At 44.7% G+C, this 24,325-nt stretch overlaps 1 protein-coding gene across 2 annotated transcripts in view; it reads left to right on the top strand.

Annotated features, from left to right (window-relative positions):
• The window catches only part of LOC134936440 (intercellular adhesion molecule 5-like), a 127,188-nt gene that overhangs the window by 75,918 nt on the left and 26,945 nt on the right, over window positions 1-24,325 (top strand). For both annotated transcript variants that reach the window (XM_063931468.1, XM_063931467.1), the window contains exons 4-5: window positions 10,766-10,999; window positions 23,313-23,570. In XM_063931468.1, coding sequence (XP_063787538.1) covers window positions 10,766-10,999; window positions 23,313-23,570 — 492 coding nt within the window. The remainder of the gene's footprint in view (window positions 1-10,765; window positions 11,000-23,312; window positions 23,571-24,325) is intronic.

The raw sequence follows: 24,325 nt of genomic DNA, 5'->3' as shown, positions 1-24,325 counted from the left end.
TAATTATCAAATTATATTGTAAAAATATTAGTGTTGAAAAAATTGGACAAAAACTCACCCAATAACCACATGTCTTGTCCTTGCCTCGATTTTAATCTCTGCCATATCCCTGATTGTATAATTACATAGGCATCATGGGAGTTCCCAGGGAACTTCGCATTCAGGGACAGGATCTGGAGGGATGGCCCACAAACAACCATTACATTCAGAGAATGAAACAGTTTCCTGTTTCTATAAATTTCTTCATTATGTCTTGGTGGCATAATAGCTACATGTGTGCTATCCACAACCCCAATAACATGTGGGAAGCGACTACCACCTTCCTCAAATTGCCGCTTCACCACATCTAGGGCACCAACATCCAAAGGCATAGCAATAAATTGCTTAACACGCTTGATGAAAGCCTGGCTGACACGCCGCAGGACCTTACTGAACTGGCCCTGCGACATGCCAACCAGATCTCCCACAACATGTTGGAAGGAACCAGTGGCAACAAAATGTAACACAGCAAGGAATTGTGTCAATGGTGGTATTGCTGTAGGATGCCGAATTGAAGGTTCCAGATCACTCTCTATTATGGAGAGAGTGTCTAGGATTAGATGAGGTGGCAGCCTGTATCTTCGCAAAACCACATCATCAGGCATCCCAAAAAGGAGGACACGGGTACGGAAAATTGGTGGCCTAGCACGCCTCCGTTGCCTTGGTTGATGAGGAGCCGGTTGCGGTTGGAGGGCTGGCAGCGGTTGGGGTGGGAGTGCTTCCGTGGGTTGGGGTGGGAGGGCTTCAGCAGCCACAAAAATCGACATCACCAACTTAAAATGAAGGTAGAATATTGAAAATAATACATAATTTAAAAACACACATTGTCATCCATAATCTAAGTAAAAGTGTATGGGTGCTAACTTACTGCAGGAGCATACGATATTTCTTCTGGAATCAATTACGGCACAAAATTTCAAATTTGGAAACAAAAGTGAAAACAAAAATTTGCTAAGTGTTTCAAACATAGGTTATCATCACAATTCCAAAAGTTTGAAAGAATACAAACATACCCATATAATAACACCAACAATATATATTCTAACAACTAAGTATGAATAATGTAAATGAGTTTTCTAATTCTAACCAAATTCATTAAAAAAGTGGTCCCTTTAGTAGCTATTACAGCCAAGAACAGCCCTACTTTGAACTTTTAAAAAAATTGGCACACACAAAAATCAACATTAAAGTAAAAACAAATTTGACTAAAAACATAAGAAACACACTTTTAACACACACATACTCCAGGACACACAGGGCACTTACCTGATCAATAAAGGACAAGTGACTTGCTGCTTGAAAAATCCAAATCAAAAATGGCTACTCGCCCAAAAAACAAAACTGGACTATTCCTCCAAATAAATGACACCTACAAGAGACACACAAGGAGGCTAAGAGCACATATAGACAATTCCCACAAAGAGCAAAAAACACAGGGCTAGGGTACTTACCTGATCAATAAAGGACAAGTCACTTGCTGCAGATAATTTGAAAAAGGAAAATGGCTAATTGCCCACAAAGAAAATATGGATAGTTTCTCCAAATAACTGTGACCTACAAGAGACACACAAGGAGGTTAAGAGCACAAAAATACTTCAGAACAAATATAACATACACACTGTAAAGTACAGGGTAAAACAAAAACATATGGCATACTAAGCCATTTAAATAACAAACAGATATCCTCCCAAATACAGAAACCCACCTCCATTGCACCACCAAACATACTTGCCTTTATAAATGACTAATGTAGGAATACTCGCAAACGAAACTGCGCCAAAAAACGCACTACGCTCTACATGCTATAAGCTAATAAACGGACATCTGTATGCTTGACAATGCAAAAAATACTCACTCTGCAAAGTACAAACGTCGACCACCTTCTCTCACAAAGCACACCAGCTACTGTCATCATACACCCACTCACACAGGCTGCAAAGCAGGCCCTTAAATAAGCAGTACAATCAGTCACACTATTAGCATAATTTACACCTGTGTGAATTAACGCTGCGCACGTACCTATAAATACCTACACACCTGTGCGTACAGACATGTCATTACCAACATGGCTACTCGTGAGGATTTTGCAGCAGAGATGGACCGCTTGCAGCGGCAGCAGGTAGAATTGGGCAAAAAACGCATAGATTTGCAGCGGCGAATGCTGGAATCCGCCTCTGCGGATTCAGAAGACGCAGGACCCAGTACTAGAGACATTCCAGCTTCTGAATCCCAACAGTTCAGTGGGGTTACCCTGCCAGACACACATACTGGGCAAACTGAGGGAGATTCATCATTAGCCACACAACCACAACATACAGAAGCTGCTAGTGACGAGGAAGATGGTGAGGAGCAACAGGAGCAAAGCTCACAGGCTACTTCAAGACGAAAAAAAAGACAGCCAGCATTCACTAAGAGGGAGTTGCGTGTTTTGGTCACGCAGGCCATGTCCAAAATACATAGAGGCCCGAAAAACATGGGTGCTGCTACGAAAGATCGCATCTGGAGGGACATCACACATTCTGTGAATGAAGTCGGCTCTATCGTCAGAACATCACAGGAAGTTAGACGACGGTAAGTGCATCTTGGCAGTCCATTATCTGTGCTAAGTAGTCTTCAAAAGGTAGTTACATGTGATGTTGTGTATAGCAAACAAAAGCAGAACATGTGTCCTATATATTATTACATAAATTAATAATACTCTACCTTGCCCCTATTTTTCAAAACATATGTAGTTGGGCCGACTTCAAATCCCGCCTGAAGGGCAAGAGGTCTGCGGAGTGGAATGCCTCAAGGGCTACAGGTGGAGGACCAGCTGTTGCTGTGGAGTTTACAGAGTTGGAGGAGATGGCGATGGACTGTGTGAGTTATGAGGAGGGGCAAGGAGTGTCTCATATGGACACGGACCTGCCTGAAATCCTGACGGAACATGACTTGCCAGGTAAGTTTACACACATATTTGTCTGGTATTTAAAATGTAAAAAAAAAAAAAAACATAATGCTGTTTTCTACTCTTTTTCCCCACATTCTTCTTTATTTGCTTGCTACATAACACAGCACAGGGGGGTGAGCAGTTGGAGTCACAGGAGGGTTATGTGGCTGAGGCTGAGGTGGAGGGACCTAGTGGGTCTGGTAGTGTGGGCCGACAAATCCCACCTATCCAGGTTCCAACTGGCCCCCCCACCCAACCCTCTGCTATCCCGGAGATCCTGCTTGAAATAGCTAGGTATGGTGAGAGCCTAAATGCTTTTCAGGACGGGGTCATCCGGGAGGTAAGCCAGATAGCTGTACGGCTCACTGAGCACCGAACCAGTGTTGAGCAAGGTGTTGCTCAACTCTGCCAAGGTCTGGCAGAGATCAGGCAGGGACAAGAACAACTTGCCTCCTCATTCCAAAACCTTGCAAATAACATCTTGCAAGGGCTCCAGGCCATCGCTGTCTCCCTTGCCCACAGTGGCAGAGAGCCACCCACATCGGCTCCCTCCCCTGCCCCTGCCCAGGAAGAACAGCCCACTGGGCAGGGCTAACGAAGGTCGCTCCGCAGACCAAGCCAAGAAGAACAGCATCAGGCGGGGAGAAAAAAAAGAAAGTGATGTCTCTCCAGATGGGCAGCACCCATGTTTTTCTTTTTGTCTCTATGTTTTTTTGGAGTTGGCTTGTGTGGCCAGAATGGCTAACTCCCTCTTAGTGAAATGTATTATTGATGTTTTGAGGTATTGTAGCCTGTGAGTTTTTGTGCCGAAACACCAGAGCCATCTTCCTCTTACTAGTTTACTGTGTATTGATGTGTTTGTGTGGTGGCTCCTGAATCTTTCTCAGTTGGCCAAATATATTTGTCTGGCAGGGTGTTTACACCAGATTATTTGTTTGCATGTAAATTATGATTTTTTCAGAAGCTGGAGTTTCCCTAGTACTGAGTTCTGCTATGTCTTTTGTGTCAGTGCCATCTGCTTGCTGCTTGGTCCATCTTTGCCTGTGATACTCACCTGTAGCCATGTTGCTTTGATATCAAAATATATTACAACAGTAATAAAATAAAGAAAATTATTCAAAAATTGTGTACTTTATTCAAGTTAATGCATTATGTTAATCTTATTTCCAGAAAGTTTAGCAAACCATATAGACACTTGGGGAACAAGGGAACAATCAGAAAAAAAAAAAAAACATTGCATCTTTAAAAATGCAACAGGTATGCCTTGCACCACACTTTAATGTCCATATTCTTTTTTTATAAAAAAAACGGGATTTGTTTTACTATGGGCAACAGGACATCATTTTAAACATTGACAGATATTATAAACAAAGTTTAAAAATTAATTTATGCACAAAATTAAGGGTATGCTGCATTATGTTGGTCTTGATATTTAGAATATACAAACGTTACATTTTATTTAGTTTAGATGTTGATTAATTTGTTTTTAAGTTTGGTTAATTACACTTGTTTGCATTTGGTAGTATTACTTCAGCAGAGCAGTGTTTAGCAAGTAATTGGCCAACAGATGAATGGGCTCTCCAATTAACTGCTAATTAGTGCATACACACTTGTAACACTACTTCGCAAATGCAGAGTAACTGCTGCGTGAAGATTGCAAGGAATTGCTATGTTATGTTTAACAGCGACAATGCATTTATGCAAAAAACACGCCTACTGCTAGTTGCATACTCCCACACTATACGCCCACTTTCACGCCCATGTCGGACCATTGTGAAGTCGCGCCTCTGTCACGCCTTCGCCACTTCCCGTTTTCGTTTCTGTGTAACGAGCAGTTTTCTTTGTAGTATTTTTGCACAAGTGTCGTATCGCTATGCTCGCGCATGCGTATTTCCGCTTTTGCGCATGCGCGTTTAGTTGTTTTCAGGCCGTTTGCGATGCGATGATTCACTGCGATCAACTCGGAATGAGGGCCATTGATCAAACTTGGGTTTATTGTATATGAGGAATTAATTTATACATGCATCATCTAACAAAAGGAAGGTTAATTTACCAAAGGTTGCTAGACTGCCAAATTTAAGATTCCACATGAATTACGCTTTCCCCCCCAAAAACAATATTTTTCTATATCTACAATTGGTCCATTCTGACCAAGGACTATTTTGGGGATTTGCTGCACCATTGAAAATATCTAAAAGTATTTCAAAATTCAAAAAAAGTTGATTCATACTTCACTTATGGATCTGTTGTAAAGAATAAATCAACTTCTTTCATCATAAATGTGAGTGTTGTTTTTTTCTGTCTTTTTTTTCTGTTACTGAAAATAGTGAGTGTATGTATTCAACTTATTTTTGGACCTTGCACCACCATTTTCAAGCAGTCTTTTTATATATATATATATATAGTGTGTGTGTGTGTGTGTGTGTGTGTGTGTGTGTGTGTGTGTGTGTGTGTGTGTGTGTGTGTGTGTGTGTGTGTGTGTGTGTGTGTATATATATATATATATATATATAGTAACATGGTAACATAGTAACATAGTATTTGAGGTTGAATAGAGGCAAATTGCCCATCGTGTTCAACCTGTTTTAAGTTGTGATGATTCTACATACTTGCTAAATAATGTTTTATGACTAGTTAGCTACTATAACTCATGTTAGCCCCGGATTAACCACGTTGACATTTTACGTATTATAACCTTGGATAGCTTTTTCATTCAGAAATTTATCCATTACTTTTTTAAATCCAATTACAGAGTCCGCCATTACCACCTTCCCTGGCAGGGAATTCCACATCCTGATTGCCCTTACAGTAAAGAACCCTTTCTTCCGTTGCGTTCGGAACTTTCTCTCCTCCAGTCGCAGCGAGTGCCCACGTGTCCTAACTCTGTGTTCTTTTAATAAATAATTCCTCTGATAACTCCTTGTGATGTCCCTTTACATATTTGAAGATATTAATAATATCTCCTCTTAGGCGCCTCTTTTCTAGTGTATACATATTCAGCCTAGTAAGTCTTTCCTTATTGTCCAGTCCTTCTAGGCCTTTAATCAATTTAGTAGCTCGCCTTTGAACACTTTTCCAGGTACGGACGTACCAATGCCTTATACAGCGGCATGATTACATCCGAGTCCCTTGTCTCAATTCCCCTTTTTATGCACGCTAGCGTCTTACTTGCCTTCTTTACTGTATTTTGACATTGTTTACGGTTATTAAGCCTATTATCAATGAATACCCCCAAATCTTTTTCCAACTCTGTTTCCCCTAGGCGTTCCCCATTTAATATGTAGGATGCAAGTTTGTTTTAGTCCCAAAATGCATAACCTTGCATTTGTCTGTATCGAACCTCATTTTTCATTTAGACGCCCAGAGTTCAAGTTTAGATAGATCATTCTGCAAGGACTCCACATCCAATTCTGAATTAATTACCTTACACAGTTAAGTATCACCTGCAAAGATTGACACTGTGCTTTCCAGGCCTATTTGCAGACAGGCATTTTTTCTGGACCCCTAAAGGAAGCAATTGTTAGACCGCTTCTTAAAAAACCTAATTTAGATCCCGACTGCATGACCAACTACAGACCGGTATTAAACCTTCCTTTCCTAGGAAAGGTTATTGAGAAAGTGGTTGCAAATCAACTGGAAACCCGCCTGACAACCCATGATATTTATGATCCATTCCAATCAGGATTCAGGAGAAGACATAGCACTGAAACAGCCCTGGTGTGTGTGTTAAATGATCTTCTGATGGCAAGAGACAGAGGTGACTGTTCAATATTAATCCTTCTGGATCTCTCGGCAGCATTTGATACCGTGGACCATGGGCTTCTGATTGAGCGACTGATACATTTCAGTGGTCTGGATGGCACAGTCCTAAGCTGGTTCAAATCATTTCTCACAGGCAGGTCACAGAGAGTATCGTCTGGATTATACTCATCACCACCAGTGGCATTGCCATGTGGTGTCCCACAAGGTTCTATACTATCCCCCATGCTTTTTGCAGTATACATGCTCCCATTGGGTGAAATAATCAGGCGCCATAGCCTGGTCTACCACTGCTATGCAGATGATACACAACTGTACTTATCCTTTGCTCCGGGCACTGATAACCCAATAGCAACCCTAAATGGCTGTCTAGCTGAGCTACAGGAGTGGATGAGCGCCAGTTGGCTGCGACTGAACCCGGATAAAACAGAGGTCCTTATGATACGACCGCAACATCAAAGGACAAGACTGCATCATAGCCAACCAACTGGACTTACACTCAGGGATTCAGAATTACAGACCACTGATCGTGTGCGGAATCTTGGCGTTGTCCTGGATGGTGGATTGACATTTAAACATCAGATATCAGCCACAATCAAATCCTCATTCTTTCACCTGAGGAACATAGCCAGAATCAAGCACTTAATTCCCTCAGATGATCTGCCAAAAGTCATACATGCATTTGTATCATCTCGATTAGACTACTGTAATGCCCTCTACCTTGGTCTCCCAGCAAAAGAATTGCAACGCTTACAGCTGGTGCAAAACACAGCTACCAGGCTGTTAACTAACCAGCCCCGTTCTAGCCACATAACACCCATCCTCTACTCCCTTCACTGGCTGCCTGTAAGATGGCGAATAATATTCAAGATTAGCTTACTGAGTTTCAAAGCATTACATGACCAGGGCCCAAGGTACCTGAAGCAGCTTTTGACCCCATACTGCCCCACTCGATTACTGCGATCTGTAGATGAAGGACTTTTAGCAGTACTTAGAATCTCCCGTAATTCATCTGGGGGTCGGGCTTTTAGTCATGCGGCTCCGACTCTATGGAACTCACTTCCCCGCACAGTGCGAGAGGCCCCAACTATAGAATCCTTCAAAAGTAGACTCAAGACTTTCCTGTTTACTCAAGCATTTCCATAATGTCCCTTTTAGTATCTTCATGCTTCTGTATTTTATGAAAATGTACTTCATTATTTTCTGTACTATATTATGCTATGTATCTGTTAAGCGCCTTGAGTCCTAATGGAGAAAGAGCGCTATATAAATAAAATTATTATTATTATTTTTTTTTCTAGGTCATTGATAAATATGTTGAACAGTAGTGGTCCGAGTATGGACCCTTGTGGTATTCCACTGACTACTGGGGACCAGGTTGAGGACTTCCCGTTGACCACTACTCGCTGTACCCTGCTATCCAATCATCTGCTTATCCATGTGCAAATAGTTTTTCCTAGGCCAATCTCCTTTAATTTGATCATCAGTCTCCTGTGAGGAACTGTATCGAAGGCTTTTGCAAAATCTAGGAAGACCACATACACTGCTTTTCCTTGATCAAGATTATTGCTCACTTCCTCGTAGAAGCTAATTAAGTTAGTCTGACATGACCTGTCCCTCATAAACCCATGCTGGTTCTTGCTAATAATCCTAGCGGACTTTAGATACTTCTGTATGATGTCCCTTAGAATCCCTTCCAATATTTTCCCCACTATAGATGTTACACTAACTGGTCTGTAGTTTCCCAGAAGTTTTTTGGATCCCTTTTTAAATAATGGCACTACCTCAGCTATACGCCAATCCTTCGGTACCATGCCTGATCTTTTTGAACTATTGAAAATCAAGTATAGGGGTCATGCTAGTTGTGAACTAAGCTCCATAAGAACCCTCGGGTGAAGTCCAGCAGGACTAGGTGATTTACTAATCTTAATTTTTCTTAGTCTCTCCCGGACTACTTCTTTGCTTAAACAAGTATCTAACCATGAATCATTACTGTCACAATTTTTATGCTCTACTCCCACCATCAGTTCTTCACTGCTGAATACTGATGAAAAGAATTTGTTCAGTATTTCCGTTTTTATTTCATCATTTATCAATTCTCCTAATTCATCTTTTAATGGACCTATATTCTCCTTTTTTAACCTTTTACCGTTTATGTATTTAAAATACTTTTTAGGATTGGTTTTACTCTCTATAGCTATTTGCTTTTCATTTTCCATTTTAGCTGCTCTTATTGCTTTTTTGCATTTCTTATTACACTCCTTGTAATACTTGAAAGACTCCTCCTTTCCATTAGATTTAAATGCTTTGAAAGCATGTTTTTTTTTTATCCATTTCTGCCTTAACCTTCTTGTTAAGCCACATCGGTTTGAGTTTAATACTCCTGCGTTTACTGCCCATGGGAATAAAGTTATGAATATTGCTATCCAGCAACCCTTTTAAAACATCCCACATTTCCAAAGTGTTCTTGTTATTAAACAGAACCTCCCACTCTATGTCGTTAAGTGCACATCTAAGCATACTGAAATTAGCCTTTCTAAACCCCTGTAGCTATGTTTCCTGAAACTGATGTCGAATGTGATCATATAGTGATCACTGTTACCCAAAGTCTCCCCAACTTTAGTGTTTGATATAATGTCCACATTATTAGTAATTACTAGATCCAGGGTAGTTTTACCCCTAGTTGGGTCCTCAACTAATTGAGACAAGTAGTGATCCCTAAACATATTTAAGAACCTGCTGCCCCTCCCTTTAGCACATGAATCGTTACTCCAGTTTATATCCGTGTAATTAAAATCCCCAATGACAAGGATGTCCCCCAATCCCGTAGCCGTTTTGATTTGCTGCAATAGTTGTTCTTCCTCATGTATGCTAATGTCTGGCTGTTTGTAGCATGTGCCTATGACTAGTTTTTTGCATCAATTCCCCCACTTGAGATTTCTACCCATAGTGACTCCACATTACCGCCAGTCTCCTCATAAATAACCTCCTTTAGGTATGGTTTAAGTGATGGTTTAACATAAAGACATACACCTCCTACTCTTTTGTTAGCCCTGTCCCTCCTAAAAAGAGAATACCCCTCCAAGTTAGCAACCCAGTTGTGAGAGTCATCCCACCATGTTTCCGTAATACCTATAATGTCATACTCAGCCTTTGATGCTAACAATTCCAATTCCCCCATTTTACCTGCTAGACTTCTTGCGTTTGCAAGCATACATTTTAGTTTATTGGTTCCTTCATTAGTTTGTTTTCCTAAAGATTTCCCATCCTGGTTAACTAGTGCATCCGTAGAGTAACTGATACATACTGTCCTCGCTCCCTCTCCAACCCCACCGTACTTAGTATTGCCCACCTTACTTTTCTCTTTGGTATATATATATATATATATATATATATATATATATAAAATCAGGGTATGTTCCAGCACTCACATCCAATTAGTTATTGCTGGGTGATGGTGCCATAGGCGTCTCATATATTAAGGTATTCACTTGCAATGTAGGAAAAAGGCACTCCCCAGATTGTTACTTTCAAAGTATCTCACTTGATTGCAATTGCATGCTGGGTAAATATAACAGCCAACATTATGATTCCATTTCAAGGCAAACTGATTATAATGCAGTATAGCTGTTTAAGGGGCATACAGCAAGCATGCTGGCTCAGCCAGCATGCTTGGTGTATGCCCTGCGTGTGTGTGTGATGGTTAAGGCCTGAGGGGGGGGGTAGGATTAGGTACTAGAAGGGGTTAGCCCCCCCCCGAATCTTAGCCCTAGCTGCCACCCCCTGTGGCTTAGCCGTAGCCGCTGCCACAGGTAGGTTAGGGTAGACGACAGGGGGAGGGGTAAAATAATTACCCCATCCCCTGTCGGCATTCTAATTGTCGGGATGCCTGTGTCGGTCATGTGACCACCAGCATCTCAAAGCTGGCCTCCTGCAACCCAAACCCAATAGAACTCCTATATACCGAGTCAGGTTTATTTTTACTTTCTTGCACTTACTAGTTATGATGTTCCCATCTCTTTTCACTTTTTTTTACAGCTGAGCCCTCCTTCACAGACTGTCCTGACAAACAGATGTGGATTGAGGGACAGATAAACAGTTTCCACTGTAATGCTACAGGATACCCACTACCAACAGTGACCTGCAATAAAGATGATACTAAGTTTGTACCATTTCAGAAATTCACAGCATCAAAACATATGTCTGGAAACTACAAATGCAGAGCACAAAATTTTGATAAGATTTCAAAGACAGTGACTGTGTCTGTGCAGTGTAAGTATCTGTATGAGGGATGTTGGGTAATGGTGGGGGCAGTAGCAGTGTCTGTACAGTGTAAGTATCTGTATGAGGGATGTTGGGTAAAGATGGATGGTGGGGGGGTAGTAACAGTGATTTGCAGTGTATCTGTATGTGGGATGTTGGGTAAGGATGGATGGGGGGGTAGTAACAGTGACTGTGCAGTGTAAGCATCTGTATGAGGGATGTTGGGTAAGGATGGATGGGGGGTAGTGACTGTGCAGTGTAAGTTTCTGTATGAGGGATGTTGGGTAAGGATGGATTGGGGGGCACAGTAACTGTGATTTGCAGTATATATGTATGAGGGATGTTGGGTACAGTTGAATTGGGGGATTAGTAATAGTGACTGTACAGTGTAAGCATCTGTATGAGGGATGTTGGGTAAGGATGGATGGGGGGTAGTGACAGTGCAGTGTAAGTATCTGTATGAGGGATGTTGGGTAAAGATGGATGGTGGGGGGGGGTAGTAACAGTGATTTGCAGTGTATCTGTATGTGGGATGTTGGGTAAAGATGGATGGGGGGTAGTAACAGTGACTGTGCAGTGTAAGCATCTGTATGAGGGATGTTGGGTAAGGATGAATGGGGGGTAGTGACAGTGCAGTGTAAGTATCTGTATGAGGGATGTTGGGTAAGGATGGATGGGGGGTAGTGACTGTGCAGTGTAAGTATCTGTATGAGGGATGTTGGGTAAGGATGGATGGGGGGTAGTGACTGTGCAGTGTAAGTATCTGTATGAGGGATGTTGGGTAAGGATGGATGGGGGGTAGTGACAGTGCAGTGTAAGTATCTGTATGAGGGATGTTGGGTAAAGATGGATGGGGGGTAGTAACAGTGACTGTGCAGTGTAAGCATCTGTATGAGGGATGTTGGGTAAGGATGGATGGGGGGTAGTGACAGTGCAGTGTAAGTATCTGTATGAGGTATGTTGGGTAAGGATGGATGGGGGGTAGTGACTGTGCAGTGTAAGTATCTGTATGAGGGATGTTGGGTAAGGATGGATGGGGGGTAGTAACAGTGACTGTGCAGTGTAAGTATCTGTATGAGGGATGTTGGGTAATGATGGATGGGGGGTAGTAACAGTGACTGTGCAGTTTAAGTATCTGTATGAGGGAAGTTGGGTAAGGATGGATGGGGGGTAGTGACAGTGCAGTGTAAGTATCTGTATGTGGGATGTTGGGTAAGGATGGATGGGGGGTAGTGACAGTGTCTGTACAGTGTAAGTATCTGTATGAGGGATGTTGGGTAAAGATGGATGGTGGGGGGGTAGTAACAGTGATTTGCAGTGTATCTGTATGAGGGATGTTGGGTAAAGATGGATGGGGGGTAGTAACAGTGACTGTGCAGTGTAAGTATCTGTATGAGGGATGTTGGGTAAGGATGGATGGGGGGTAGTGACAGTGCAGTGTAAGTATCTGTATGAGGGATGTTGGGTAAAGATGGATGGGGGGTAGTAACAGTGACTGTGCAGTGTAAGCATCTGTATGAGGGATGTTGGGTAAGGATGGATGGGGGGTAGTGACAGTGCAGTGTAAGTATCTGTATGAGGGATGTTGGGTAAGGATGGATGGGGGGTAGTGACTGTGCAGTGTAAGTATCTGTATGAGGGATGTTGGGTAAGGATGGATGGGGGGTAGTGACAGTGCAGTGTAAGTATCTGTATGAGGGATGTTGGGTAAGGATGGATGGGGGGTAGTGACTGTGCAGTGTAAGTATCTGTATGAGGGATGTTGGGTAAGGATGGATGGGGGGTAGTGACAGTGCAGTGTAAGTATCTGTATGAGGGATGTTGGGTAAGGATGGATGGGGGATAGTGACAGTGCAGTGTAAGTATCTGTATGAGGGATGTTGGGTAAGGATGGATTGGGGGGCACAGTAACTGTGATTTGCAGTATATCTGTATGAGGGATGTTGGGTACAGTTGAATTGGGGGATTAGTAATAGTGACTGTGCAGTGTAAGTATCTGTATGAGGGATGTTGGGTAATGGTGGGGGCAGTAGCAGTGTCTGTACAGTGTAAGTATCTGTATGAGGGATGTTGGGTAAAGATGGATGGTGGGGGGGTAGTAACAGTGATTTGCAGTGTATCTGTATGTGGGATGTTGGGTAAGGATGGATGGGGGGGTAGTAACAGTGACTGTGCAGTGTAAGCATCTGTATGAGGGATGTTGGGTAAGGATGGATGGGGGGTAGTGACTGTGCAGTGTAAGTTTCTGTATGAGGGATGTTGGGTAAGGATGGATTGGGGGGCACAGTAACTGTGATTTGCAGTATATATGTATGAGGGATGTTGGGTACAGTTGAATTGGGGGATTAGTAATAGTGACTGTACAGTGTAAGCATCTGTATGAGGGATGTTGGGTAAGGATGGATGGGGGGTAGTGACAGTGCAGTGTAAGTATCTGTATGAGGGATGTTGGGTAAAGATGGATGGTGGGGGGGGGGTAGTAACAGTGATTTGCAGTGTATCTGTATGTGGGATGTTGGGTAAAGATGGATGGGGGGTAGTAACAGTGACTGTGCAGTGTAAGCATCTGTATGAGGGATGTTGGGTAAGGATGAATGGGGGGTAGTGACAGTGCAGTGTAAGTATCTGTATGAGGGATGTTGGGTAAGGATGGATGGGGGGTAGTGACTGTGCAGTGTAAGTATCTGTATGAGGGATGTTGGGTAAGGATGGATGGGGGGTAGTGACTGTGCAGTGTAAGTATCTGTATGAGGGATGTTGGGTAAGGATGGATGGGGGGTAGTGACAGTGCAGTGTAAGTATCTGTATGAGGGATGTTGGGTAAAGATGGATGGGGGGTAGTAACAGTGACTGTGCAGTGTAAGCATCTGTATGAGGGATGTTGGGTAAGGATGGATGGGGGGTAGTGACAGTGCAGTGTAAGTATCTGTATGAGGTATGTTGGGTAAGGATGGATGGGGGGTAGTGACTGTGCAGTGTAAGTATCTGTATGAGGGATGTTGGGTAAGGATGGATGGGGGGTAGTAACAGTGACTGTGCAGTGTAAGTATCTGTATGAGGGATGTTGGGTAATGATGGATGGGGGGTAGTAACAGTGACTGTGCAGTTTAAGTATCTGTATGAGGGAAGTTGGGTAAGGATGGATGGGGGGTAGTGACAGTGCAGTGTAAGTATCTGTATGTGGGATGTTGGGTAAGGATGGATGGGGGGTAGTGACAGTGTCTGTACAGTGTAAGTATCTGTATGAGGGATGTTGGGTAAAGATGGATGGTGGGGGGGTAGTAACAGTGATTTGCAGTGTATCTGTATGAGGGATGTTGGGTAAAGATGGATGGGGGGTAGTAACAGTGACTGTGCAGTGTAAGTATCTGTATGAGGGATGTTGGGTAAGGATGGATGGGGGGTAGTGACAGTGCAGTGTAAGTATCTGTATGAGGGATGTTGGGTAAAGATGGATGGGGGGTAGTAACAGTGACTGTGCAGTGTAAGCATCTGTATGAGGGATGTTGGGTAAGGATGGATGGGGGGTAGTGACAGTGCAGTGTAAGTATCTGTATGAGGGATGTTGGGTAAGGATGGATGGGGGGTAGTGACTGTGCAGTGTAAGTATCTGTATGAGGGATGTTGGGTAAGGATGGATGGGGGGTAGTGACAGTGCAGTGTAAGTATCTGTATGAGGGATGTTGGGTAAGGATGGATGGGGGGTAGTGACTGTGCAGTGTAAGTATCTGTATGAGGGATGTTGGGTAAGGATGGATGGGGGGTAGTGACAGTGCAGTGTAAGTATCTGTATGAGGGATGTTGGGTAAGGATGGATGGGGGGTAGTGACAGTGCAGTGTAAGTATCTGTATGAGGGATGTTGGGTAAGGATGGATTGGGGGGCACAGTAACTGTGATTTGCAGTATATCTGTATGAGGGATGTTGGGTACAGTTGAATTGGGGGATTAGTAATAGTGACTGTGCAGTGTAAGTATCTGTATGAGGGATGTTGGGTAAGGATGGATGGGGGGTAGTGACAGTGCAGTGTAAGTATCTGTATGAGGGATGTTGGGTAAAGATGGATGGTGGGGGGGGTAGTAACAGTGATTTGCAGTGTATCTGTATGTGGGATGTTGGGTAAAGATGGATGGGGGGTAGTAACAGTGACTGTGCAGTGTAAGCATCTGTATGAGGGATGTTGGGTAAGGATGAATGGGGGGTAGTGACAGTGCAGTGTAAGTATCTGTATGAGGGATGTTGGGTAAGGATGGATGGGGGGTAGTGACTGTGCAGTGTAAGTATCTGTATGAGGGATGTTGGGTAAGGATGGATGGGGGGTAGTGACAGTGCAGTGTAAGTATCTGTATGAGGGATGTTGGGTAAGGATGGATGGGGGGTAGTGACTGTGCAGTGTAAGTATCTGTATGAGGGATGTTGGGTAAGGATGGATGGGGGGTAGTGACAGCGCAGTGTAAGTATCTGTATGAGGGATGTTGGGTAAGGATGGATGGGGGTAGTGACAGTGCAGTGTAAGTATCTGTATGAGGGATGTTGGGTAAGGATGGATGGGGGGTAGTGACTGTGCAGTGTAAGTATCTGTATGAGGGATGTTGGGTAAGGATGGATGGGGGGTAGTGACAGTGCAGTGTAAGTATCTGTATGAGGGATGTTGGGTAAGGATGGATGGGGGGTAGTGACTGTGCAGTGTAAGCATCTGTATGAGGGATGTTGGGTAAGGATGGATGGGGGGTAGTGACAGTGCAGTGTAAGTATCTGTATGAGGGATGTTGGGTAAAGATGGATGGTGGGGGGGGGTAGTAACAGTGATTTGCAGTGTATCTGTATGTGGGATGTTGGGTAAAGATGGATGGGGGGTAGTAACAGTGACTGTGCAGTGTAAGCATCTGTATGAGGGATGTTGGGTAAGGATGAATGGGGGGTAGTGACAGTGCAGTGTAAGTATCTGTATGAGGGATGTTGGGTAAGGATGGATGGGGGGTAGTGACTGTGCAGTGTAAGTATCTGTATGAGGGATGTTGGGTAAGGATGGATGGGGGGTAGTGACTGTGCAGTGTAAGTATCTGTATGAGGGATGTTGGGTAAGGATGGATGGGGGGTAGTGACAGTGCAGTGTAAGTATCTGTATGAGGGATGTTGGGTAAAGATGGATGGGGGGTATTAACAGTGACTGTGCAGTGTAAGCATCTGTATGAGGGATGTTGGGTAAGGATGGATGGGGGGTAGTAACAGTGACTGTGCAGTGTAAGCATCTGTATGAGGGATGTTGGGTAAGGATGGATTGGGGGGTACAGTAACTGTGATTTGCAGTATATATGTATGAGGGATGTTGGGTACAGTTGAATTGGGGGATTAGTAATAGTGACTGTGCAGTGTAAGCATCTGTATGAGGGATGTTGGGTAAGGATGGATGGGGGGTAGTGACTGTGCAGTGTAAGCATCTGTATGAGGGATGTTGGGTAAGGATGGATGGGGGGTAGTGACAGTGCAGTGTAAGTATCTGTATGAGGGATGTTGGGTAAAGATGGATGGTGGGGGGGGTAGTAACAGTGATTTGCAGTGTATCTGTATGTGGGATGTTGGGTAAAGATGGATGGGGGGTAGTAACAGTGACTGTGCAGTGTAAGCATCTGTATGAGGGATGTTGGGTAAGGATGAATGGGGGGTAGTGACAGTGCAGTGTAAGTATCTGTATGAGGGATGTTGGGTAAGGATGGATGGGGGGTAGTGACTGTGCAGTGTAAGTATCTGTATGAGGGATGTTGGGTAAGGATGGATGGGGGGTAGTGACTGTGCAGTGTAAGTATCTGTATGAGGGATGTTGGGTAAGGATGGATGGGGGGTAGTGACAGTGCAGTGTAAGTATCTGTATGAGGGATGTTGGGTAAAGATGGATGGGGGGTAGTAACAGTGACTGTGCAGTGTAAGCATCTGTATGAGGGATGTTGGGTAAGGATGGATGGGGGGTAGTGACAGTGCAGTGTAAGTATCTGTATGAGGGATGTTGGGTAAGGATGGATGGGGGGTAGTGACTGTGCAGTGTAAGTATCTGTATGAGGGATGTTGGGTAAGGATGGATGGGGGGTAGTAACAGTGACTGTGCAGTGTAAGTATCTGTATGAGGGATGTTGGGTAATGATGGATGGGGGGTAGTAACAGTGACTGTGCAGTTTAAGTATCTGTATGAGGGAAGTTGGGTAAGGATGGATGGGGGGTAGTGACAGTGCAGTGTAAGTATCTGTATGTGGGATGTTGGGTAAGGATGGATGGGGGGTAGTGACAGTGTCTGTACAGTGTAAGTATCTGTATGAGGGATGTTGGGTAAAGATGGATGGTGGGGGGTAGTAACAGTGATTTGCAGTGTATCTGTATGAGGGATGTTGGGTAAAGATGGATGGGGGGTAGTAACAGTGACTGTGCAGTGTAAGTATCTGTATGAGGGATGTTGGGTAAGGATGGATGGGGGGTAGTGACAGTGACTGTGCAGTGTAAGCATCTGTATGAGGGATGTTGGGTAAGGATGGATGGGGGGTAGTGACAGTGCAGTGTAAGTATCTGTATGAGGGATGTTGGGTAAAGATGGATGGGGGGTAGTAACAGTGACTGTGCAGTGTAAGCATCTGTATGAGGGATGTTGGGTAAGGATGGATGGGGGGTAGTGACAGTGCAGTGTAAGTATCTGTATGAGGGATGTTGGGTAAGGATGGATGGGGGGTAGTGACTGTGCAGTGTAAGTATCTGTATGAGGGATGTTGGGTAAGGATGGATGGGGGGTAGTGACAGTGCAGTGTAAGTATCTGTATGAGGGATGTTGGGTAAGGATGGATGGGGGGTAGTGACTGTGCAGTGTAAGTATCTGTATGAGGGATGTTGGGTAAGGATGGATGGGGGGTAGTGACAGTGCAGTGTAAGTATCTGTATGAGGGATGTTGGGTAAGGATGGATGGGGGGTAGTGACAGTGCAGTGTAAGTATCTGTATGAGGGATGTTGGGTAAGGATGGATTGGGGGGCACAGTAACTGTGATTTGCAGTATATCTGTATGAGGGATGTTGGGTACAGTTGAATTGGGGGATTAGTAATAGTGACTGTGCAGTGTAAGTATCTGTATGAGGGATGTTGGGTAAGGATGGATGGGGGGTAGTGACAGTGCAGTGTAAGTATCTGTATGAGGGATGTTGGGTAAAGATGGATGGTGGGGGGGGTAGTAACAGTGATTTGCAGTGTATCTGTATGTGGGATGTTGGGTAAAGATGGATGGGGGGTAGTAACAGTGACTGTGCAGTGTAAGCATCTGTATGAGGGATGTTGGGTAAGGATGAATGGGGGGTAGTGACAGTGCAGTGTAAGTATCTGTATGAGGGATGTTGGGTAAGGATGGATGGGGGGTAGTGACTGTGCAGTGTAAGTATCTGTATGAGGGATGTTGGGTAAGGATGGATGGGGGGTAGTGACAGTGCAGTGTAAGTATCTGTATGAGGGATGTTGGGTAAGGATGGATGGGGGGTAGTGACTGTGCAGTGTAAGTATCTGTATGAGGGATGTTGGGTAAGGATGGATGGGGGGTAGTGACAGTGCAGTGTAAGTATCTGTATGAGGGATGTTGGGTAAGGATGGATGGGGGGTAGTGACAGTGCAGTGTAAGTATCTGTATGAGGGATGTTGGGTAAGGATGGATTGGGGGGCACAGTAACTGTGATTTGCAGTATATCTGTATGAGGGATGTTGGGTACAGTTGAATTGGGGGATTAGTAATAGTGACTGTGCAGTGTAAGTATCTGTATGAGGGATGTTGGGTAAGGATGGATGGGGGGTAGTGACAGTGCAGTGTAAGTATCTGTATGAGGGATGTTGGGTAAAGATGGATGGTGGGGGGGGTAGTAACAGTGATTTGCAGTGTATCTGTATGTGGGATGTTGGGTAAAGATGGATGGGGGGTAGTAACAGTGACTGTGCAGTGTAAGCATCTGTATGAGGGATGTTGGGTAAGGATGAATGGGGGGTAGTGACAGTGCAGTGTAAGTATCTGTATGAGGGATGTTGGGTAAGGATGGATGGGGGGTAGTGACTGTGCAGTGTAAGTATCTGTATGAGGGATGTTGGGTAAGGATGGATGGGGGGTAGTGACAGTGCAGTGTAAGTATCTGTATGAGGGATGTTGGGTAAGGATGGATGGGGGGTAGTGACTGTGCAGTGTAAGTATCTGTATGAGGGATGTTGGGTAAGGATGGATGGGGGGTAGTGACAGTGCAGTGTAAGTATCTGTATGAGGGATGTTGGGTAAGGATGGATGGGGGGTAGTGACTGTGCAGTGTAAGTATCTGTATGAGGGATGTTGGGTAAGGATGGATGGGGGGTAGTGACAGTGCAGTGTAAGTATCTGTATGAGGGATGTTGGGTAAGGATGGATGGGGGGTAGTGACAGTGCAGTGTAAGTATCTGTATGAGGGATGTTGGGTAAGGATGGATGGGGGGTAGTGACAGTGCAGTGTAAGTATCTGTATGAGGGATGTTGGGTAAGGATGGATGGGGGGTAGTGACTGTGCAGTGTAAGTATCTGTATGAGGGATGTTGGGTAAGGATGGATGGGGGGTAGTGACTGTGCAGTGTAAGTATCTGTATGAGGGATGTTGGGTAAGGATGGATGGGGGGTAGTGACTGTGCAGTGTAAGTTTCTGTATGAGGGATGTTGGGTAAGGATGGATTGGGGGGCACAGTAACTGTGATTTGCAGTATATATGTATGAGGGATGTTGGGTACAGTTGAATTGGGGGATTAGTAATAGTGACTGTGCAGTGTAAGTATCTGTATGTGGGATGTTGGGTAAGGATGGATGGGGGGTAGTGACAGTGCAGTGTAAGTATCTGTATGTGGGATGTTGGGTAAGGAAGGATTGGGGGGCACAGTAACTGTGATTTGCAGCATATCTGTATGAGGGATGTTGGGTACAGTTGAATTGGGGGATTAGTAATAGTGACTGTGCAGTGTAAGTATCTGTATGTGCGATGTTGGGTAAGGACGGATGGGGGTGTAAGATGTTGGGTAATAATTGGGCCGTAAAAGTACAAATCTAATTTAACCTAATATCCCACATAATATCTGTACACGTACACAATATGGTTTAGTTTTGTTGGGAGCCAATTAACCTACCAGTATATTTTTGGATTGTGGGAGGAAACAGCAGTTTGTGGGAGGAAACCCACTCCACACAGTTAGGCCTTGGTGTGAATTGAACCCATGACCTCAGTGCTGTGAGGCAGTAATGCTAACCATTACACCATCCATACTTCTGTAAGCTAGCATGCGGAAGCTTACACTATCCACTGTTTTCCGATACGTAGCCATCATAAATTAGTGTTTGGACATGCACCCACCCGTGACCCCATGCTGGGTGCAAAGATGGGTCTGAAGCTGGTGTCCAATCTCCATCCACACGCTACGGTGGAATACAGAAGTTGGTTTACACACCCATGACATTCATCGTAGAAATGTCCATCTTTGCTGCAAAACCACCCTTATCCAAACACTTAATTTCATAGCTGACATCATTATCACTTGCACAAGCTCTATCCAAGTGCGGTAATGATGAATGTAGGTGGTGGTGGTGATGGTGGTGGGGGGACAATGGTCAGTAGCAGTGAATGTGCAGTGTATCTGTATGTGTCATGTTCAATGTTGGGTAATGATGGAGGAAGGGTGGAGGCAGTAGCAGTGACTGTGAACTATCAGTATCTGTATGTAGGATCAGGGTAATGGTGGGGGCAGTAGCAGTGACTGTGCAGTGTACTGTATATATCTGTATGTAGGATGCAGGGTAATGGTGGGGGCAGTAGCAGTGACTGTGCAGTGTCAGTATCTGTATGTAGGATGCAGGGTAATGGTGGGGGCATTAGCAGTGACTGTGCAGTGTACTGTATATATCTGTATGTAGGATGCAGGGTAATGGTGGGGGCAGTAGCAGTGACTGTGCAGTGTCAGTATCTGTATGTAGGATGCAGGGTAATGGTGGGGGCATTAGCAGTGACTGTGCAGTGTACTGTATATATCTGTATGTAGGATGCAGGGTAATGGTGGGGGCAGTAGCAGTGACTGTGCAGTGTCAGTATCTGTATGTAGGATGCAGGGTAATGGTGGGGGCATTAGCAGTGACTGTGCAGTGTACTGTATATATCTGTATGTAGGATGCAGGGTAATGGTGGGGGCAGTAGCAGTGACTGTGCAGTGTACTGTATATATCTGTATGTAGGATGCAGGGTAATGGTGGGGGCAGTAGCAGTGACTGTGCAGTGTCAGTATCTGTATGTAGGATGCAGGGTAATGGTGGGGGCAGTAGCAGTGACTGTGCAGTGTATATATCTGTATGTAGGATGCAGGGTAATGGTGGGGGCAGTAGCAGTGACTGTGCAGTGTCAGTATCTGTATGTAGGATGCAGGGTAATGGTGGGGGCAGTAGCAGTGACTGTGCAGTGTACTGTATATATCTGTATGTAGGATCAGGGTAATGGTGGGGGCAGTAGCAGTGACTGTGCAGTGTACTGTATATATCTGTATGTAGGATGCAGGGTAATGGGGGGGGCAGTAGCAGTGACTGTGCAGTGTATATATCTGTATGTAGGATGCAGGGTAATGGTGGGGGCAGTAGCAGTGACTGTGCAGTGTCAGTATCTGTATGTAGGATGCAGGGTAATGGTGGGGGCATTAGCAGTGACTGTGCAGTGTACTGTATATATCTGTATGTAGGATGCAGGGTAATGGTGGGGGCAGTAGCAGTGACTGTGCAGTGTCAGTATCTGTATGTAGGATGCAGGGTAATGGTGGGGGCATTAGCAGTGACTGTGCAGTGTACTGTATATATCTGTATGTAGGATGCAGGGTAATGGTGGGGGCAGTAGCAGTGACTGTGCAGTGTCAGTATCTGTATGTAGGATGCAGGGTAATGGTGGGGGCATTAGCAGTGACTGTGCAGTGTACTGTATATATCTGTATGTAGGATGCAGGGTAATGGTGGGGGCAGTAGCAGTGACTGTGCAGTGTACTGTATATATCTGTATGTAGGATGCAGGGTAATGGTGGGGGCAGTAGCAGTGACTGTGCAGTGTCAGTATCTGTATGTAGGATGCAGGGTAATGGTGGGGGCAGTAGCAGTGACTGTGCAGTGTATATATCTGTATGTAGGATGCAGGGTAATGGTGGGGGCAGTAGCAGTGACTGTGCAGTGTCAGTATCTGTATGTAGGATGCAGGGTAATGGTGGGGGCAGTAGCAGTGACTGTGCAGTGTACTGTATATATCTGTATGTAGGATCAGGGTAATGGTGGGGGCAGTAGCAGTGACTGTGCAGTGTACTGTATATATCTGTATGTAGGATGCAGGGTAATGGGGGGGGGGGGCAGTAGCAGTGACTGTGCAGTGTATATATCTGTATGTAGGATGCAGGGTAATGGTGGGGGCAGTAGCAGTGACTGTGCAGTGTCAGTATCTGTATGTAGGATGCAGGGTAATGGTGGGGGCAGTAGCAGTGACTGTGCAGTGTACTGTATATATCTGTATGTAGGATCAGGGTAATGGTGGGGGCAGTAGCAGTGACTGTGCAGTGTACTGTATATATCTGTATGTAGGATGCAGGGTAATGGGGTGGGGGCATTAGCAGTGACAGTACAGTGTACTGTATATATCTGTATGTAGGATGCAGGGTAATGGTGGGGGCAGTAGCAGTGACTGTGCAGTGTATATATCTGTATGTAGGATGCAGGGTAATGATGGGGGCAGTAGCAGTGACTGTGCAGTGTCAGTATCTGTATGTAGGATTCAGGGTAATGGTGGGGGCAGTAGCAGTGACTGTGCAGTGTATATATCTGTATGTAGGATGCAGGGTAATGGGGGAGGGGGCAGTAGCAGTGACAGTGCAGTGTCAGTATCTGTATGTAGGATTCAGGGTAATGGTGGGGGCAGTAGCAGTGACTGTGCAGTGTATATATCTGTATGTAGGATCAGGGTAATGATGGGGGCAGTAGCAGTGACTGTGCAGTGTCAGTATCTGTATGAAGGATGCAGGGTAATGGTGGGGGCAGTAGCAGTGACTGTGCAGTGTATATATCTGTATGTGGGGTGTTGGGTAATGGGGGAGGGGGCAGTAGCAGTGACAGTACAGTGTCAGTATCTGTATGTAGGATTCAGGGTAATGGTGGAGGCAGTAGCAGTGAATGTGCAGTGTATGTATCTATATGTGGGGTAATGGTGGGCGGCATTAACTGTTACAGATTATTTTTCTCATGTGTAAACCTACAATATACATCTATAAACATCTACTATCAATTTATTTCAGACAAGCCTGAAAATGTCAAAATTGCAGTAGACCCTTCTTTGCATCAGGAAGGTGACAATGTGAGAATTAGTTGTGAGGCCGATGGTAACCCCGCTCCTACATACAACTGGAGCACCCCATCACCCAACATAACATTCTCTCATGACAATAAAGTTATTACTGTCCAGAACATGAAAAAGAGCCACCTTGGAAGATACATCTGCACAGCGCAGAATGAACATGGAGCAGCCGCTGTGGAAGAGGACATAGCTCTAGAAGGTACATGGTTTATCTTTCAGATGTTAATACCTTCTTTTTTATGGTGAATTTCAGTAGGATACAAGCACCAAATTGTAATAAGCCTCCAACCCTGGCTTGTCCATGTGTCTGGTATCACGCAGCATGACAACAACAGGTAGCCAGTGAGATCAATGAAAAGATCACAGTAACAAGAGATAAGTTGGATGGGAGGGAGGCAATGACCTGTAAGCTCTTGTGAATATGTTAAAGAGGACAGGACTGTGTGGGAATGGGGCAGAAATATGATGGGAACTGGAGAATGGGGGCATTGATGCAACTACCTGTACAGCAAGGCTAGCAGATACCTCAGGGCACAGCGGTTCCAGGGCCTACCATGATGCCTCATCCATTCTGCTCTCTGCTATCTCCTCTCAGTTGTGGGTATTTCAACCCCCAGAATACTGTGCACTGGAGCTAGCACTCAGATTGTGCCAAAACTAAATTCTGCACTGACGGGTAGAGGACACTCTTGTTCCTGATGATGATTTCCAGCAGTGATGACTCCGCGGTGCCGGACATAATACAACACTGGATGAGCCTCGCTCTCATGCAGAACATTCTCATTCTCCAGGTTTTCCAACCAAGTCTAAGGGGCTGATTCTGTGTCAGACAAAATGTTTCTGTATTTGGGGTCAGCCGCAGAAGTCAGATTTACTAACTTATGCTAATGAGAGATTCCATACAGCTAATGTGAGGGTCCATGCATCCACAGGGGCATAGAGGAAACCCCCGGT

Source organism: Pseudophryne corroboree, chromosome 6 (assembly GCF_028390025.1).
Source record: "Pseudophryne corroboree isolate aPseCor3 chromosome 6, aPseCor3.hap2, whole genome shotgun sequence".
NCBI classification, from domain to species: domain Eukaryota; kingdom Metazoa; phylum Chordata; class Amphibia; order Anura; family Myobatrachidae; genus Pseudophryne; species Pseudophryne corroboree.
This window is presented reverse-complemented; position numbering and strand designations above follow the sequence as displayed.